The sequence below is a fragment of the Haliotis asinina genome, chromosome 8, assembly GCF_037392515.1.
Source record: "Haliotis asinina isolate JCU_RB_2024 chromosome 8, JCU_Hal_asi_v2, whole genome shotgun sequence".
Lineage (NCBI taxonomy): Eukaryota > Metazoa > Mollusca > Gastropoda > Lepetellida > Haliotidae > Haliotis > Haliotis asinina.
Window position 1 is genome coordinate 62,420,877 of NC_090287.1, and position 19,680 is coordinate 62,440,556.

Below are 19,680 nucleotides of genomic sequence, written 5' to 3' on the forward strand. Positions count from 1 at the left end.
GCTTGACCAGAAACTTTGTATTGTACTATTGACAGACACTGTTTAAGAGTTACATTGTACTATTGACAGACACTGTTTAACAGTTACATTGTACTATTGAAATACACTGTTTAACTGATCCCTCCCTACATTATGGACAGACACTGTTTAACCAATTCCCCCCTACATTATGGACAGACTCTGCTTAACTGATCCCTCCCTACCTTATGGACAGACACTGTTTAACTGATCCCTCCCTACCTTATGGACAGACACTGTTTAACTGATACCTCCCTACATTATGGACAGACACTGTTTAACTGATAACTCCCTACATTATGGACTAGACACTGCTTAGGAGGTGCTTGTGTTCTTTCAGCAACTGGAACAGCTAGAAGAGTACAACATGCTTCTACGTGAGAAGTTGTCCAAGCTGAGTGATGAGATGCAGAGGCTGCGGGGGTCTATTCTCTCTCATGTCAACACCTGTCCCTGCGACGGCCAGCATAGTCTTATGAGAGAGCTGAAGCCAAACAGCACATACCTCCCATTATGACAACTGATTCACTCAGTCTCGTACTACTGACATAATATTGTATCAAAAAGGAGCAACGTCTGTCACTTATTTTTTGTCTGCTTGTGTATAGCACAGAAATGGACGTATAGCAGTTGACAAGAAAATATTGGAGATCATTTAGTGGAATTTTTATGTTCTGAAATTGAAAGAATCGTGAAATGGCATTTAGACATGGGCCAAAATTGATCTCAGCCCACACTGTTGTCAAGGAAACTGACAAAGCTTCTCTAGGTACTAGTAATAGATCATGGTGGTCCCTGCTTAAAGGTCAGAACTAACAACTGACCCAGTCAACATAGAAGGTCATTGATGGGTATGGAAAGGTCAAGAAATATAGTGTTTTCTACAGATAAAATGTAGAATAATCAGAGCACACTGTTTCCAACAGGTCAGGAAATGGTTCAAAGGAGAAAAATGCTTCAGCTATGCCATTAAAACTGAAAGTTGTATTATTATTTGGAGTGAGGTGAATACATGGCAGGAGAGTGATGACTTTTTGAGTGAGGAAAGGGGAGACAACTCCTTATGAGGAGTAAGTCTGTGACATATCATTGATAGGAGGTGTTTTGATACAAATGATGTTTGTCTTTGATGCAAATACGCCAAATGTTGGTTCACCTGTATGATGTAATTGAGTGGACTAAGGAAAGTGCCTGTTTCAGAACTGTCTATTTTGAAGCTGAATGTATCAATATTGTCTGGATATTGTAACTGGCCTTAAGAGTAATTTTTTACATGGCATTAAAGAAACATTATGCATTTTATACCAAAGCAATTCATGTGGATATGTTTTATGTTGTTTTTGTTTGAAAGTGCTGTACAATGTTGAATATATTTGTTTTGTTTTATACATATGCTCCAAGCATTTTGTAGTTGTAAACAGTTGCTATATAATCATGTTTTGGTGTATTTTGTTGAAATTGTTTATTTGATACATTATAGGGCATCCTTCCATTTAGGTCTTGTTACATGGGAGTACATTTGAGTGTGTGGGCAATTTATTTCTATTAGTCTTTGTGTGCAAATTTGTTTATAATAGTTTGTTGTTGTATGTGTCTCCATGGATTTCACTGTTTAGAATCATTTTAAGAAGAATTGAACTAAAGTTATTAAAAATGTCCTTGAGATTTTTTGAACTAGGATTCTTTTACCAGTAGTAATGGATCCTGTGACTTACATCTCTGTACGTAAGAGAACCCTTTGACAAACAAGGCATTGACTTCCATAATGGAAATTATAAACTTGGAAACATGTTTCATTACATAAGAATGCTGAACAAAAGCTAATGATAGTTAGGTGTTGATGTTGATTTTTTAATCCATTAATTCATGTCTGCAGAAATGTGTGTATGATCATCTATGAAGTGGCAACAGCAATGTTTTTTGTTACTTTTAAAAAAATATATGTTAAAAAAATATATGCCTTTTGCCCAGTCAAATCCCATATAAATGAAAAATACCACAATCAGCCTCTTTTGCAGTTGGTTTGACCTATTGTTGCTATATTACACGTCTTCTCCTAGTGATGCATGTCGTGCAGACCGCTACCTCAGCTGATTTGGCCTTTATAAATGACAGGAAACCTCAAAACAATTGTTTATTAATGGTGTGGCAAAAAATGTTGGAATTTCATGTAAATTGTATGTCATTTGAGAAATAAGTACTTTTGTTGAGTACCGTAATTGATGTTGTGTGAATCCAGGTAGCCTTTCTGATCTATATCTCCTAGAGAATTACTGTTGCAAGATATATGCATGGGATGTTCCTACTGAGGACACAGATCTGGTCAGGATTCCAAAGAAATTGTCCTCGGCAGGCAGTCTGGTAAAAATGGTTGCATAAATGTAGTTGGTCTGTGAAATACAAGTCTCTTCAACTGAGCCATATTATTGATGTGAAATTGTTTCATTCCAATTTTAAAATTGTTATGGTCATTAGCATCGGAGTTTGAGCGAAAATTTCTCGGCAGGTGTAGATATTCCCTTGTTCGATTCACAGATGCCATGACCAGAGAGAGTAAGGTCTGTATCCTGTAGTGTGTTGTATGGAAACACTCACCACAGCAGCCACTCCTGGCTCTTGTCCTGTCCAGTACTGATCAAGGGTGGTAGGGTAGTCTAGTGCTTAAGGCATGCACTCATCACACCGAAGACCTGGGTTCGATTAACCATGTGGGTTGAATGTATGAAGCCCATTTCTGGAGTCCTCCGTCGTGATACTGGTGGAATATTGAGAGAAGCAGAGTAGAACTCATTCTCTTCCCACAGTGGTTACTTGTCACATCTTCCTCCATAACCTCTGTCCTAATACGACCCTTTCATGGTGCCAGTGTTCAAGCCTCCTGATTGGAAGTAATCTGATTTAGTAGTGCAATCAGCGACCTTTTTCAAAAGTGATCATTCTCAAGATCTCAGTAATTTTATCATGAAATGCATCATGAAAACTAGAACCTCTTCCCAAGCGAGATACTCAAATGTTTCTTCTAGACAGAACTCAGTCATGTCATATTCATTTCTCCACATTGCTTGCATTTGTCACTTTGAATCTAAGTTGATGTAACGTGTGTTCTGATTGGACAGAAAAAAGGGAGATAAATCTGCTGCCATTTAGGGGATTTTATGAGAACTGCAAAATATGACCGTATTAGAACAGAGGTTCGTAGGAAGATATGACAAGTAACCTCTGTGGGAAGAGAATGATTAGAAAAAACTCACACTTGTTCTGATCACTTCATCAATAGTCATGCAGTGTGAAAATGTTCTAAATCTTTACTTGATGGTAGACTAATGTTTCACAATACACATAAAGAATTCTGCAGTAATGTCTACAAACATGATTGTATTATCATGGTGTAAGTCTTTGTATTGTAGTTTTCTCTTGTGGTGATCATTTGTAGAGGAGTGCTTTTGCAACAATACAGAAAATGTTGAGTAACACTACCACATGGTGTCTAAGACATGAAATTATTTTCAAAACCTATGAAAACAATGTATAGGAAGCCTCAAATATTGCTGGACATAGCTTGCCTTTCTGTCCCAGGTGATCATAATGAGAGAGGCATTGATGATGATGATGATGATGATGATGATGATGATGATGATGATGGACATGAAGGAAATGTGTTATTTTGTATATGTATGATTTTGTTTTCCAACATATTCTTTGTATAATTTTATAATTTAACAAAAGTTCAATAAAAATCATATAACAATTAAGAAATGTTTTAACGTACAGAAAAGGTTGTTTTTTGTTTTCAATGTTTGATTGTTATCAGTATTCCAAAAGTTCTGATTTTGGAAATGGTCACCTAATTGGTTGTTTGCGAATGCAGAAATAGACATAGTTTAGTGTTTGTTATTCATTCCGTTGCATAAATAGTTTGATTTCGTATATTTTTCATTGTAATAATCATTGATTAATTTATTGTCTCTGTGTATATGTTGGTACAAGTTTCTATTTTCATAATCCAGAGTATTGTGTGTATACAGGTCCTGTGTCAGTTATGCCTGTGTGTATTTGTCGGAAAGTAATGGTGTAAAACAGTGCAAATGTGTGTGCTATTTCTAAAGAACATATAACAGTGACAATTTATCAGTGTGTGTATAGGGGTGGTAGGGATCGATTTCCCACATGGGTACAATGTGTGAAGCCCATTTTGGATGTCTGCTGAAGTCATATTGCTGGAATATTGCTAAAAGGGACGTAAAAGCATACTCACTCACACAGAGTGTGTACATATGGCATGCCTTATAACAAGTCGATATATAAGTATAGGAATGTAGCTGTGTCATCTGTACTTTCTTTCAAAAGATTAGCCTCACTTAAGACACACATTGTTAAGCACATATATGGTTACATCAAAGATTGATATCTCCACTAACTTCGGGGAGCCAAGTGCAAACTAGATGAACTGCACGAGGATCTTGCATGTGAACAGCAGCAGTTTGGATTAAAATTTTGTTAAGAATTCACAAATTTTCACTGATTTTCATCGTTTATTGAACTCGTAACCTTTTCAAAATGTTATGAATTTGTTTTACAATACATCAGTTCAAGTGTAGTAGTTAGCAAAATTTACTTTAGAACAGTTACAACAGTTAAGTGGCTATATTCACACCAATGAGTGTAAACTTTTGAGAGAATGTATATTTAGATTCTGAGAATATCAGGATAGTTCAAAGTGATATGTTTGTCAATATAGGATCAGATTGTCAGAGGTTTTGTTTGATGATATTTACCCTTGATTTGGCTTTACACAGACGAATTTTGGTTGTAAAGAACTAATGAAATACATGAGGTTACATGAGCATAACCTGTCTTGAGAGTTTCTCAGAGTTGAGTTGACAACTGTTGAACTGACAGACCCAATCAAGTCAAAGAAGTGAGAGAACACTTGCATATTGTGTATTGAACACCAAAAGAAATGTACATTCCAAACTGAATTTAAATTTTTTAAGTGCATTTATACAATTGAATTGACTGAAAATGCTGAAGTGACAGTGAATTGATGTGTTATATACTGGACAAAAATAGTTAGGGATATATGTAAATTTCTAAACTATCAATAATGTTCTGTCAGCTCAATGTCACACTGATCAAACTTCAATCATGATAAAGCCAGTATCCTCAACTTACTGTGTTCAATATGTAAGGCTGAATGCAATGTTAAACAATGACTAGAATGCGAACAGATGACTACAGTGTTGTAGTATTACTACAGTGTTAGAGGATGGATACAATGTGGCAGCATAAATACAATGTAGAGGGGTTATCACATTGTTAAAGGGGATGTATTTCTATCAGTACATCCCTATTGGTTCTTTTGTAATGGATATGTAACGTCAAGATGTTATTCCCATATATTATATAAACTGCATGATGTTAAAAACACACAATCAATTGTTTCACCCATAAAGTTCAGTAAATTTGTCATGACTTTAACACAGTGACCACAACCATAATGAAGAAACTGGGTGTTCTTTAACTTCTTTGAATAGTTTCCGTAGTAATTTTTCAACCATTCCTTAAATTTTCAATGCCTAGCAACAGGAATAGTGTGGTGCTGGTGTATCAGGTAAAATATAGATTGAAAGTCAGGGGTTCTGTTTGATACTGTGGTCATCTGGAAATGTCCTGAGCTCAGTACTCCAACAGCTGTAGTTCATCTAGGACGGATGGCAAGTTTCCGTATTTCGTAGAGCAAAATATGAGGGACTGTTCATAAGTTATGGTTAGTGGAAGTGATAATAATAATGATAATTTGATAATTTTTATGGGGAAGTAGCCCCCCACCCTTAGTAAGTGATCTTCCCTAGAGTAAGAGGATCCTACATATGATTTATAGGCATAATTTTAAAATATGTCTATGTACAAAATTGATGACACATCCATACCTGGTACATGTGTACACATTTGCTGACTCTCCCTCCTTCTTCTGAACAACATAGGTGACACGCCCCACCCCAAAATATCATCATGCAATGCCTCCCACACACACACACAAACACACACACCAACAACCTTCACTCCAATGCCCCAACCATAAATTATGAATGGCCACTTATCTGTGATTTGAAGAACAGTGTCAACAGATTCTGAATTTTGTTAATGCCTATTGGATCAGAAGCATGTTTGGGGAAAAAATCTTTCCAGAATTTTTACGCATTGTGTGTTATCCATTGGACTCAAAGTTGTTATTATTTTCACCAAATGAGAAAGAATAGAAACTTTTTTGATATATGGTTGAAAGAATGAGCTGTACTCGAGACTTTGTGGTTGGCAAGGTGGTTTTATGTTAGTGATTGATTTTGTTAATTGGTAACCATTTTATAGACAGTATGTAATGTAGATTGAGACAGTGCTCTTAGAGTGAAACTGCCAAGGGATCATTGTCTCACAGCACTGATATATATGCAGTGTATTTTGGTTTAGTTTTGTAGTGAAATAAAATGGTAGCATGCTAATTTGTCTTTTTTTGTTTGTGTGCATTGACTTTTATACTGATAAAGCCTTTTCCACTATTAGTGAAATACCAGCAACTTCTACAATGCCATATTGTAAGTAATGATAATATACCATTTTAAAAAAGTAGGGGATATAGGATTTACAAGATTGCAAACGCAAATGATGAAGTCAAGGAGGAAACAGTTGATGAAGAGGAAATTAAGGGGAATTGTGACAATTTATTCCTTTCCTTGGAAATGATTAATCTGTGTGGAAGTATACTACTCAAAAGAAGTTAGGGAACACTGATAAATTTATGCTTAAAATCAAAGAGAAGCAAAAAACAGAGGCATGTGTGTTACATTCAGTGTTAGTAAATTTCAAGAAATGGAGAATCATGAAGAAGTTGCTGCCATTTCTTAAGGAGAACAAGTTGCGATATAAAAAAATGTGACATTTCATAAGGAGAACAAGTGGTGACATTTCCACCAGCCTCTAGCAGCGACACATAACGACGTCACATGGAGGTCACCAATGTCTGTAGTGTGTTCCTGCGGAATAGCCTGCCACTCATGGGTCAACCACTGAGCAAGCTGACGCAGATCTCGAAGAGGAGGGTGATTGTCTCTAATACGTCTGGCTAACAGGTCCCATGCATGTTCAATATGTGCCATATCAGGAGAATAAGCTGGCCAATCCCTCCGAGTGACGTTCTGTTGAAGAAAGTCATTGACTATGTGTGCACGGTGCATGTGGCCTAGCATTGTCATCCTGGTAAACTGCCTGTGGGCCTATTCCATGAAGACAAGGAATCACAAGTTTCCCGTTGATGACATAGAGGTTGGTTCTGTGATGGAATGAGAACGCCTCCCATACCATCACACTGTCTTCACCAAAATGATTGTGCTCACGGACGTTGACGTTAGCAAACTGTTCCCCAGATCGTCTGTAGACATTGTCATTGTGCTGCAACATGAACCAGGATTCATCTAAGACGAGAACTCTTGACCATTGCTGCCGTGTCCACTGTCGTTGATGTCGTGCCCATGCATCTCTGGTAGCTCTGTGACGTGGAAGGAGACATGCTCTAACAGCCTGACGTCGGGGCTGAAGGTTTCTCTCTCTCAGACAGTTCCTGATGGTCTGGTCACTGACGTTAGTGCCTGTAGCAGTTCTCAGTTGTTGTCAGAGATGGTTGGCAGTGACGGTTCTCCTCCTGAATGCTTCCACAGCGACATACCGGTCTTCTCTTAAATTTGTCGCACGAGGGTGTCCTGACCTTGGCCCCTCACTTACTGTGAGGATCTGTTGGAAGCATTGCCGTAACCTACAGATGACGGACATACTCTCGCTTGGCCTTCTATATTGAGATGTCGGTGTTGTGGTATGTTGAAAAAGTTGATCCAGTTTCACTACAACGAGCCTTTTTAATGCCAAATGTTGCACATAAATTCCTTGTGGCATGTGCATCTTGAGGACAAGTGAGCATATCCACGTTCTTCATTTTTACGGCTGCTGTGTGCGGTAGATCACAACCAACATATCCAGGACAATTAAGGGATTCAAACACAACATTTGGTAACTCCAAAATCAAGCAAACCCTTTGTTTTGTTTGGAAAAGGCTATAAAGAAGTGGAGTCTCTGAATTTCAGTGTACCAAACTACCACAAGGCAACCATTTTCCAACTTTTCAGTGAATCAAACTAACATTGCCCTGAAATACCAGTGTTCCCTAAATTATTTTCATGAGCTTATATTACTTTTTCTCATATGCATTGGCATTGGTTAGCGGTGTGTTCGCAAGATGGAATACCCCCAACTTTTTTTAATGGTGTAATATCAATTGGGAATTTTTACTGACTTTTGCTAGGCTTTTTAGGTCTTTAAAATCTCAGATCCAAGTCATCAGTTATCAAGTTTTTCAGTCAACTGCCTATCCTGAGATTGTGTGGAATGTTGGTCTAGATATGTACATGTGTACTCATGTGCTAGATAAAATCACACCATAGGGACGAAGATCACATCACTTGTCAGTCAGAGAAGCGAGATCCTGCCTCATGGCATTCCGTCATTTGGAGTCATGGAAGTCTTGGAAATGCTACTGGAAATCTTTGAAAGTATGTCAGTGTACCTCAGGTTAGCCTCTAGATAGGCACAATGTCAAGGCAGTAATCTAACATCGCACATGGCTTGGACGTTGATACTGGATCCCTTCCTGGTGATGTGAGTGGGGCAAGGGAGACAACTCTTTTTAATCCACTTTGACCTGACCAGAGTAATGTAGATCAGAGACCATATAATAGATATTATACAGTCTCTGTGTAGATGAATACCTGAAGGTCTCAAGATACATTCAATTTGCACGTAATTTTTAAAAATATTATTTAATAATTGAAACATGAGAATACAGGTTTTAGGGGTGGCTGTGGACATTCACATCGTTCATGCTCCCCCATAAATATCACCATCATAACCTAGCCATAAATTATGAGTGGTTCCTTTTGTTTGGTTGGTAAAAGTATGTGAAACTGATAAAGATAAAGATATTGCAACAACTCAACTTATCAGATACATTGTTACAAAATGCTTTAGCCTCAAACTGACCACCCAGAGTGACAAAGCTTGACAATCAGATGTCCACATTCCTCCAGGCTGAAAGACCTGATTTCAGTAATCTGACATGAAAATATTACTATAGTCTATGGATATAATGAATCCCACTTTTGTAAGGTGTTGGCAAGATTTAAAGGAATGAACTTTAATATTTCTATATTTATGGAGGGGGCAGTAGGGTAGCCTTGTGGTTAAAGCATTCACTTGTCAAGCCCAAGACCCAGGTTCGATTCACCACATGGGTACAACATGTAAAGCCCATTTCTGGTTTCCCCTGTCGTGATATTCCTGGAATGTTGCTGAAAGCGGCATAAAATCAAACTGACTCACTCACTCCATATATGGAAATACAAATGTGTAAACCATTGGATATAAAGTATTGGGCAAAATAACAAAACAGGCAATTTTATAAATATATGTTCTCAATAAGATCTCCCAGACATCTTATTTAATCACTAAAACTAGAAACTGTAGACACTGTGTGTGAAATAGTTTCCAAATCCACTTGAGCTAGCTATGCCTGAAAGTTACTAGCCCCCCAAAAATTCACTAGCCCAGAATTTGAATTTATAAAATAAGCCAACATTACAAAATGTTGAAATACCAACATCTGTCAGGCTGTAATCTTGCATGATACCAACATCTGTCAGGCTATAATCTTGCATGATACCAACATCTATCAGGCTGTAATCTTGCATGATACCGACATCTGTCAGGCTATAATCTTGCATGATACCAACATCTGTCAGGCTATAATCTTGCATGATACCAACATCTGTCAGGCTGTAATCTTGCATGATACCAACATCTGTCAGGCTATAATCTTGCATGATTTAATAGTGTGTTATACTGTAACAAAAGGGAGAGAGTGATATATTAAAGATATGACCCCCATGAAAATTCAGGCCAGTCAGGCCAGTGACATAGAGATATACTAGCCATGGGTCAATGGCTATTTCACACACTGTGTAGACAACACTACAAAATCAGTGACACTGATCAGCTAATTGTGTAATAAAAGCCCACCCATTCTGGGGATGGTTGGATAGCTAAGTGGTTAAAGCTTTCACTCGTAATGCCAACAACCAAACTTATTTCCGAATGTCCATTTGGTTTATGGGAACCTAAACACAAAATAAACATTGCAAGATTTTCAATGGCATTTGATTGACAAACCATTGAAAAACTTGCAATATTTTGTTGAATAATACATCATCAGCAACAACCATTTATATCTTATGCCACATGAAAGATTTCATTCTCAGTACTTCAATATGGGTGACTAATGGGATTGGTTGGTCAGATTCACTGGTTGGCACATGTCATCGCTATCCCAATTGCATAGATCGATGTTCATGCTGTTGACCACTGGATTGTCTGGTCCAGGTTCAATTATTTACAGATGCTGCTGGTGATCACTTGATTGTGTTATCCTGAATGGTATATTTACAGACTGCTGCCATATAGCTGGAACATTGCTGGGTGTGGTGTTACACTGCAAACAAACCAAACCATCTAGCCATAAAGCAATGATTAGATAACTATAGGGACAGTGATAGACAGACAACATTTGGTGTGCATGTTGAAACTACAAGAAGTTGTTGATGAGACTGACTGTTGCAGTTGACGCCCCAGGACGTGGAGAGGAGGGAAAAACGGAGGGAACGCAACCGACTGGCAGCTCAGCGATCACGGGAGAGGGGGAAACGCAAGATGGATGAGCTCATGCATGTGAGGATGTCAATCTTTACTCGTGTTGTGCATAATATGTCTACCATATTTCCAAGTGGTTAAAGCATTCGATCATCATGCCAAAGATCCAAGTTCAGTTCCCCAAATGGGTACAGTGTCTGAAGCCCATTTCTGGTGTCCCCAGACATGATATTGCAGGAGTATTGCTAAAAGTGGGGTAAAACTGACTCCGTCACTCTACTGCTTAATGAAACAACAAAGATTTTTTTGTTTTTCTTAGAAAAAGGACCTCAGACAGTTACGATGATGTGCCATGTCAGTTTCAATTTCTGTTGTAGGAAATCGAACAGCTGCAGTCCAAGAATGCTGAGTTAGAACATATGTTTGACGGTTTGAGCAAGGAGAGGGACCGACTCAAACGAGCATTACTGGATCATCTTTCATTGTGTCCTAGCTATGAAGAACCTCTAAACTTGTCTCTGAAGGATACTTGAACGATGCCGGATTGGCAAGACTTTATCAAAAGCAGCTGTGATATGCTAGACTGAAGGTGTGGTGGACAGAGGTATTCACAGGTAGAGGCCGCTGGTCAAGGGAGGTAACTCCAGTCTGACTGCACTTCTTGGCCAGTACTCTGCAGGACTAGTGCTGGAAGCTAGCTTCAGTTGAAGGAGAGGCAGCAAGTTGTGTTGACAACAAATGATTGGTTAGAGAGTCTGAAGAAGGGATATGATTGGTTCTTGGAATGATTGAAGAATTGGATATGAATAATGAACAGTCACTGTTCATACAGGTGGATAATTTGTCAGTTTTAGTGCCATGAGTCAGGTTTTGAGATGCAGGGATAAGCATACTGCATGGATTTGTAAAAAAGATGTGTTTGTTTTCTGTAGAAGGGCACAATGTGTTGACAGTAGGGAAGAAGCATGTGGAGCTCCATGATATTTTCTGGGCAAAGTAGTCCAGTGAGCATTTATGTAACATCAAGTGGCCGCTAGCCTTAGAGGTAGAAGAATGTCGGCGCCTATTTTGTTGGGTCTGACTATATACAGCACCCACTGAGGTCCGCTTGATTTTGTTCATGTCTTTTTTGTCTGGGGAAGTACTTCCTTGATGTTACCTCAAAGACTACTATTGCTCTGTCTCAGAAACTGTGCAGCAGTGTGTTTGGTGACTGGGTCACGTCTGTCATAGTTTTCCTCCACATCCAAGCCATACAATCTCATCATTGTCAAATCATTGAACACAGAACCTCTCATTCATCATTGAAGATGCATCCATGGAATTATAATGGAAGAATGTGTGTGTTGCTATGGATACCAAGATTCATGACTATTCCTTGCATACATAATGACCAGTAATTTGGACTCTTTTGGGTGCTGGAAGAAAACAGCATGGAGTTGTTGCTTCAGGCAGCCCAGCAACAAATCTGGTCCAAGGGAGGTAACTCTTGAAAAAGCCAAATTAGACATTCCAAGCAAAACGATCACATTAGGTGATCATGTGTGGAGGGGCATCTTAAAAGTTTTGGCTGGATGTTTACAGGAAAAAACATGTGTTTAGAATCCTGAAATTTAGAGAAAATGCTTATTACTAAAATATTGTGATATATAATCTATATTTTTTTCTTGTTGTTGCATTTATTGACTTTTTCATGATATATTTGTGTGGAACACAGGATGAATTCAACTTCTCTTTCAAATTAATTCACTTGTGATTTAAGGTGTAATATTATATTTATCATGTGTAAAAGTGATTACAATAATTTCTTGCACTGAAGGGAAGTGAACACTCTAGGACTGTTTTCTCACCCATGGTATGTTTATGAAGTTGCCATGGTGACTGTGCTATATTGTACCTCTAACACTTTCAAGTGCTGTCATACAGTTCTTATTTGTACTTAATAACTTTATATCCATGTAATATCTAATCATATAGTACTTAGAATTACTTCGTTTTAGTTTCTTTTAGAAATTTTGAATAATGACGATTGATTGATGTTTAGAATCTTTGTAATTTATGAAGTAATTATGTTCTAATAGCGTTGCTTTAGCAAAGAACATGGTATGGTTACTATGGTATCAGGGATCCATGCCAGTTTGGTTTTAAGGAGTTTTGAAGCTTTTAGTGCCAGTTAGTGTTGTATGTTGTCAGTGGTTGATAAACGACGTGACCTCCTTTGAAATAATTTGTCATATTTCATCCTCAAAAGCTGAAGGTCACATGGAGAGGTGGGTTTAGATTCAGACGTGTACGGAATATTTTGTTAATGTTAATCGTCAAAACTGACAGATAATTTAGGTAGAGGCAAAGCAAGAAGTATCTGTTTTTGTACAAACGTTTTCTCAGGTCTTTTACAGAAAATAAAAGATTTTCTCAGGTTTTATCAGGATACAGCATCTGGCATCATCAGTATATGGCTATTGCTCTGTGTCCTCCAGCTACTGGCTACTGGCTACTATAAACAGCTGAGAGATGAGCACAGACTTTGTGTTGCAACCTGTGAAGTCAGCAAACCAAATATGGATGTGTATGTACAATTGATGATTGGATATTTCCATGTTTAGTGTGAGAATTTCATTTTTCAAAGCTAGTTTTTGTAATTGTATGTAACTGATAACAACATTGGTTTTATTTTGTCATGTATGTTTAAATGGCATGTACATTTCGGTGGAGTATGTGTTGTGTACCAATGTTGTGTGACTGTGACTATGTGTCCCAGATTGTTAGTCAGTAAAGTACATGTTCCTGTGTTGGAGTGTGAAAATTATGTCACATTGTTGGTGTGAGAAGGTATTCAGTGTTGGTGTGTCTGTGAGAGTGTATTCAGTGTTGAAGTGTCTGTGAGAGCGTATTTAGTGTTGATGTGTCTGTGAGAGTGCATCCCAATGTTGGCATGTCTGTGAGAGTGAATCCCAAAGTTGGCATGTCTGTGAGAGTGTATGCCAATGTTGCTGTGTCTGTGAGAGTGTATGCCAATGTTAGTATGTCTTTGAGAGCGTATCCCAATGTTGCAGTGTCTGTAAGAGTGTATGCCAATGTTAGTATGTTTTTGAGAGTGTATAAAAAGTTGATGTGTCTGTGAGAGTGCATCCCAATGTTGGCATGTCTTTGAGAGCGTATCCCAATGTTGCAGTGTCTGTAAGAGTGTATGCCAATGTTAGTATGTCTTTGAGAGTGTATAAAAAGTTGATGTGTCTGTGAGTGTGCATCCCAATGCTGGCATGTCTGTGAGAGAGTATCCCAATGTTGGCATGTCTGTGAGAGAGTATCCCAATGCTGGCATGTGTGTGAGAGTGTATCCCAATGTTGGCATGTCTGTGAGAGCGTATCCCAATGTTGGCATGTCTTTGAGAGCGTATCCCAATGCTTGCATGTCTGTGAGAGTGTTCCCCAATGTTGGCATGTGTGTGAGAGGGTATGAAAAGTTGATGTGTCTGTGAGAATGTATCCCAAAGTTGGCATGTCTGTGAGAGTGTATCCCAAAGTTGGCATGTCTGTGAGAGTGTATCCCAATGTTGGTGTGTCTATGAGAGTGTTCCCCATTGTTGGCATGTCTTTGAGAGTGTATCCCAATGTTGATGTGTCTGTGAGAGTGTATCCCAATGTTGGCATGTCTGTGAGAGTGTATCCCAATATTGGTGTGTCTATGAGAGTGTTCCCCAATGTTGGCATGTCTTTGAGAGTGTATCCCAATGTTGGTGTGTCTATGACAGTGTTCCCCAATGTTGGCATGTCTGTGAGAATGTATCCCAATGTTGGCATGTCTGTGAGAGCGTATGAAAAGTTTATGTGTCTGTGAGAATGTACCCCAAAGTTGACATGTTCCCCAATGTTGGCATGTCTGTGAGAGTGTTCCCCAATGTTGGCATGTCTGTGAGAGTGTATCCCAATGTTGACATGTCTGTGAGAGTGTTCCCCAATGTTGGCATGTCTGTGAGAGTGTTCCCCAATGTTGGCATGTCTGTGAGAGTGTTCCCCAATGTTGGCATGTCTGTGAGAGTGTATCCCAATGTTGGCAGGTCTGTGAGAGTGTATGAAAAGTTGATGTGTCTGTGAGAATGTACCCCAAAGTTGACATGTTCCCCAATGTTGGCATGTCTGTGAGAGTGTTCCCCAATGTTGACTTGTCTGTGAGAGTGTATCCCAATATTGACATGTCTGTGAGAATGTACCCCAATGTTGGCATGTCTGTGAGAGTGTTCCCCAATGTTGGCTTGTCTGTGAGAGTGTATCCCAATGTTGACATGTCTGTGAGAATGTACCCCAATGTTGGCGTGTCTGTGAGTGTGTCCCAATGTTTGTGTGTGTGTGTGTGTGAGAGTGTATCCCAATGTTGCACGTCTGTGAGAGTGCTCTCCCAATTGTGACAGTGAAAGTTGATGTATCACCTCTATAACCAGGGTTACACCGATCTGCTTTAACCAGCAACATACCAACCATGTCGGCTTAGCAGGCTGAAGAGGTATTCAAATATTTTTATATTAACTGAACCAGAAAATTCTGGTTTACTTGTAAGGAAAGGGTCTCCCTCTGCTAGTTTGCTAGGGGTCCAGCTTGATACATGGCTATGTTCTGTGTTCTTTCCCTGATGACTCATGTTTGTGTGGGTTCACAATTGATCTTACATTGCCATTAAAAGCCAGGTAAGGACTATTAGTGGTAGGTTTTGCACTTTCAACCCAAGAGGGGCTGACCATTGCATATATTTGTTTAAGTCATGACTTTATTTTCAGGAAGCACAGCAAGACATACATTTGTTTGTTTGTTGTTTGTTTTTTTAAATATGTAACTGAAAGATTTGCTTTGGAACCACAAAACATCTCCAGTGACTGATGTTTTTGTGTTGCTAAATTATTAGAGTTTTTTTCAGGATCTTCTGGAAGCTATTCTTTCAGTCCCAGCCCTCACCCACAGAATATCAAATGTATAGAAAAGATAGTTGTAAAGTGATCACATCATTTATGACGGGGGATAGCAAAGATGAAGTTTGATAGGTGAAAGTGACGGATTCAGCGCCTTTGTGGACAGATTGAAAGACGGAACTGGTTCTTGAACCTAGGCGTTACGTGTGTTTATAATGTTTACTGTCAGAGTTTATGTGATACACAATATACTGTAGAAAGGGCAAAGGCAGTGACAGAGAACTTGTACTGGATATCAGGTAGTACCTGGTCACCTGGTCACCTGGTGCCCCCCAGTCACCTGGTGCCCCCCAGTAATGGCTGTTTTGAAGATGTGAGGAAAATGTGTTGCCGTGTTTGGTACAACTAATGAGTGCATACACGGAGATACCCATGTGTTCATGGACCAATCTGTATCAACAATGCAACTGCTAATGAGGGCCTGTAAATTGTATGTATATCTTCTGTATCAGTGTGAGCAGAGGCCATCTGTTGTATGGTCTTTGGTGTGAGTGATCTGCAATGGCGACATCTAGTGGTGAGATGCGGGACCTTCATGCGTGACTTGGATTCACATGTCTGGTGGTGGTGGATTCACAGTTTTGAGGATTTCAGTTGACATGTCAGAGAGTAAATGATTCACATTCTGATGTTATAGGTTCACAATTCTGATGATATGGCATTTACCTTTCTGATGGTGGTGGATTCACATATTGGAAGGTATATGATTCACATTTCTGACAATGGATTCACATATCAGGCAAATTGATTCACACAGAAGAAATGGATTGACATGTTGGATTGTATAGAAAATAGATGATAACTCACAGGCATTGCCCTACAGTGATAATCAGACTCACATTTTCACTTAACAAGTGAGCTTGTAATTCTTTTATATCTGATTAATTAATCGAGGACCAGATCAAGATGCAGGATACCAGTCCATCTAGTGATCGTAGATTAAGGACCTGTCACACACTGAAGCCCAGTGTCTACTTCAGGAACCATCTGAGTGCTGATATCTGTGAAGGAGTGACACCTTCCACATACACGGTGGTATTTGGATGGTGAACATTTTGCACATTTTAGACCACAGACTGCTGTAGTGAAGATACTGGGAAGGTGAGATTCAGCCACATAATAAGAGAGGATTATAATGTTTGGAATAAGGAGAGACATATTTGGTTAAATATTTAAACCAATCATGTCAATAATGTACCTCTCAAATTTGATAGGGGTAGGAAGTGTCAAATTTTCTCAGTATGCCTACCAAGTGTTAACTTCTTTGAGAGGCATTTAGAAATAGGAGCAGTAAGGGAGGGTAACAATATATGGATGAAATTCTTTAGCTGAAGTAAGCGTGACGTATATATCAAGCAAGTGATCAAGTGATAATGGCACTAGAACCTACACTAAAACCTCTCTCTTGCTGCAATGAATGAAGTTGTTCGTTCATGTATTGTCACCCTTCCGTATCAAGTGTTGCCCAGTAACTATTTGTAATAACACATTCATATCTACATTATTTCTCCTGATCTTTAAAATTAAGACAGTTTGTGAGCTATTCCAATCTGCAGATATACGTTCTCTTCAGATGGCCTTTGTTTCCACAGAATGTTTGAACAGGGTGTGGAGCCAGGTTCGCCCCTGCTGCCTATAGTGCTTTCTCAGTGCCTAGCTGTACATGGTTTGTGAAATTGAATTCACCAGACCATTCTTCTCATTATTTCTGCATTGTATTAATTTGCAACAACTTGATATGTTTTGGTGCTCTTTTTGGAAGTGAACCCGGTGTGAGTGAGTATGACACATTCCAAGTAACATTTTGCCAAAGTCAGACAACCAGCAGCCTTCATCTTTGGCAGTTGTCTACAATGTATATAGCTAGCTTTTGTTACCGTTACCGAGGCAACGCTGCAAATCTTGAGCATTACAATTACACGTAGGTATAGGAACAGTGGGCAACAAGTGTTCATTAATATTATTGGAATCCACCAAAGAAAGTATCCAACTGTTCCAGCTGATACCAGTCTCGCGTGATTCTGACAGTCAGTACAGCATGATATAGCCGTTGCTTTGGCAACGTAAGTTTAACTTTGGTTGTTCGTTGCTGTTAGTTTTTCATACGCGGTTCTTGCATTACGCATCACATTTATCCCATTCTTTTTAAAAAAGGGCATTGTAATAACATGAAACTGTGTTTTTAAGTTTTTGTTTGAAAATATTGTTTTCTAAAAGGCATCACGTTTTCTAAAAGGCACACTTGATGATTGCGAAATGTGGTCTTTTATCAGCATATTCCACAAACGTAACCAAACATTGTTATTTTTGTGTGGAAATCGATGAACTGCGGAAGTTGGATGGCCGGTCCTGAGGAAAGACTTGGATAGTCGACGATAGCCTAATGAATGCCGAAGTTTTTGATGATATGTTGGCTGCAGGTGACAGGTGTGTCATTATTTAGATACAGTAGTTGTAGGCAGTCAACTCCAACAATCTACCTTGGTAGTGTAGGGAAGTAGCTTTAGAATTGAACTTTTTTTCAAGACAGAATATCATTTAAAATAGAACCATTGTGTTACATTCTCTATTTTATCATTTTGTTAATTCGTAATCACATGCTCATCTACATATAACCTTTGCGTGACTGATGTGCGCATGTGCGGGGTTGTCATGACGACGTACTGAATATTCATGCATTACCATTACTGCAATTATGATGAATAAGCTTAATAACTTTAAGAACTGTGAACATATCAGTCATACTAACACTCAGTGTGACGTCATAAACAAGCGCGTGCACAGTCGTCACGTGGTATGATGATGTGTTGCGTCAGACGTGTTGTTTTGTTGATTGATAACCATTTTGTTATGTTTCTTGTGTCTTCGGACATACCTTATAGGATCACAAATAAAGCTTCATCCGCCATACACAGACTTTCTTGTGTGTTGAAAATACACCCACGTGACTTTCTTTCTCATCACACATCTATTTATTACCTATGAGGGCGAAAACATCGGGGCCAATATTTTTCCAACGATGCCCTATGGCAAAATATCACTTTGTCTTGGTGACTTGATCAATGCTTTAAATTGACGTTGCGTTCAACATATGGTGTCGGCGGGTAGCTACCCTATGTATGAAAGTAGATTCGGGCTTTATTTTCCTCAATATACCGAAAAGTTTCCTATGACATTTTCGATCGATAGTTTTCAGGAGGTGTTAATGATTCTCATGATAATATACTTTTGGTGACTCATAGAAGTAAGAACGTTTTTGAGTAAATGTTAAAATGTATGTAAGTCGAAAATATTATATCCAAATATTGTGTTAACTTTACGCTGAAAGATAATTTGACATTGAACAAGAACGGGAACAAGCTATCGACTAAAATAATACAAAACTACCAAACAGTTCCCAGAAAATTGAAGATGAATGTAGAACATGTGATCAGGAGTAAGTAACAGTCACTTAGTATATGTTTGACCGATAGCTTTAGTGCGAATGTTTCAACTGTTGAAAACGGAGGCATATTATTATGTGCTAATCAACACACATGAACATTAAACAAACATAAATAAGGAGTGACACAGAGATAATCGGACAACAACTCACAAATGACCTGTGTACACACACGAACATTCCATGAATAAGGTGTGATAGTGTTACTTTGATAGGCGTTTGTTCCCATTCAACTGTGCACCATGGACAAGTTTCATAAGTTCTTATTAATCAGTAAGTATAAGTATAATGTTTTAAAACTGATTTTTGTCTGCAGAAGTAACAGGAATAAAAAATACTGACAATGACAACACCTCCCAGAAAGTGCACCATTCACACTGAGTCTACTTGCTGTAGAATATCAGAAGGAAAACTGCCGCGTTGATTGGCTGACTGTCTGGCCCTGGCAATTTTACGCGTAGTTGTAAGAGCGACGACGTAACAACGCCCCTTCCATAGCAGGAGGCAAGC

At 38.7% G+C, this 19,680-nt stretch overlaps 3 protein-coding genes across 5 annotated transcripts in view; 2 read left to right on the forward strand and 1 right to left on the reverse strand.

The window, feature by feature from the left end:
• LOC137293882 (cyclic AMP-dependent transcription factor ATF-3-like) overlaps positions 1-18,638 on the forward strand; it is a 29,865-nt gene extending 11,227 nt beyond the window's left edge. Inside the window, exons 3-5 of one of the 3 annotated variants that reach the window (XR_010957498.1) lie at positions 10,735-10,842; positions 11,142-16,427; positions 16,709-18,638. Coding sequence is in view for 2 of the 3 variants with exons in the window: in XM_067824664.1 (XP_067680765.1) it covers positions 10,735-10,842; positions 11,142-11,297 (264 nt within the window). In the remaining variant the exon portion in view is untranslated. Of the gene's footprint in view, positions 1-358; positions 6,519-10,734; positions 10,843-11,141 lie in introns of those variants that run through there. The other 2 variants (XM_067824664.1, XM_067824663.1) reach the window with 2 other exon arrangements.
• LOC137294724 (atlastin-2-like) overlaps positions 1-19,680 on the reverse strand; it is a 214,813-nt gene that overhangs the window by 79,405 nt on the left and 115,728 nt on the right. The gene's annotated exons all lie outside the window — the stretch shown is intronic.
• Positions 14,249-14,605, forward strand: LOC137295333 (uncharacterized). Its single transcript, XM_067826649.1, has one exon. It carries the CDS (start codon positions 14,249-14,251, stop codon positions 14,603-14,605), a length of 357 nt encoding a protein of 118 aa, XP_067682750.1.

What these genes read in the sequence shown, in the direction of transcription:
- LOC137295333 (XM_067826649.1), top strand. Translation starts at nt 14,249, where the DNA reads ATGTATCCCAAAGTTGGCATGTCTGTGAGAGTGTATCCCAAAGTTGGC.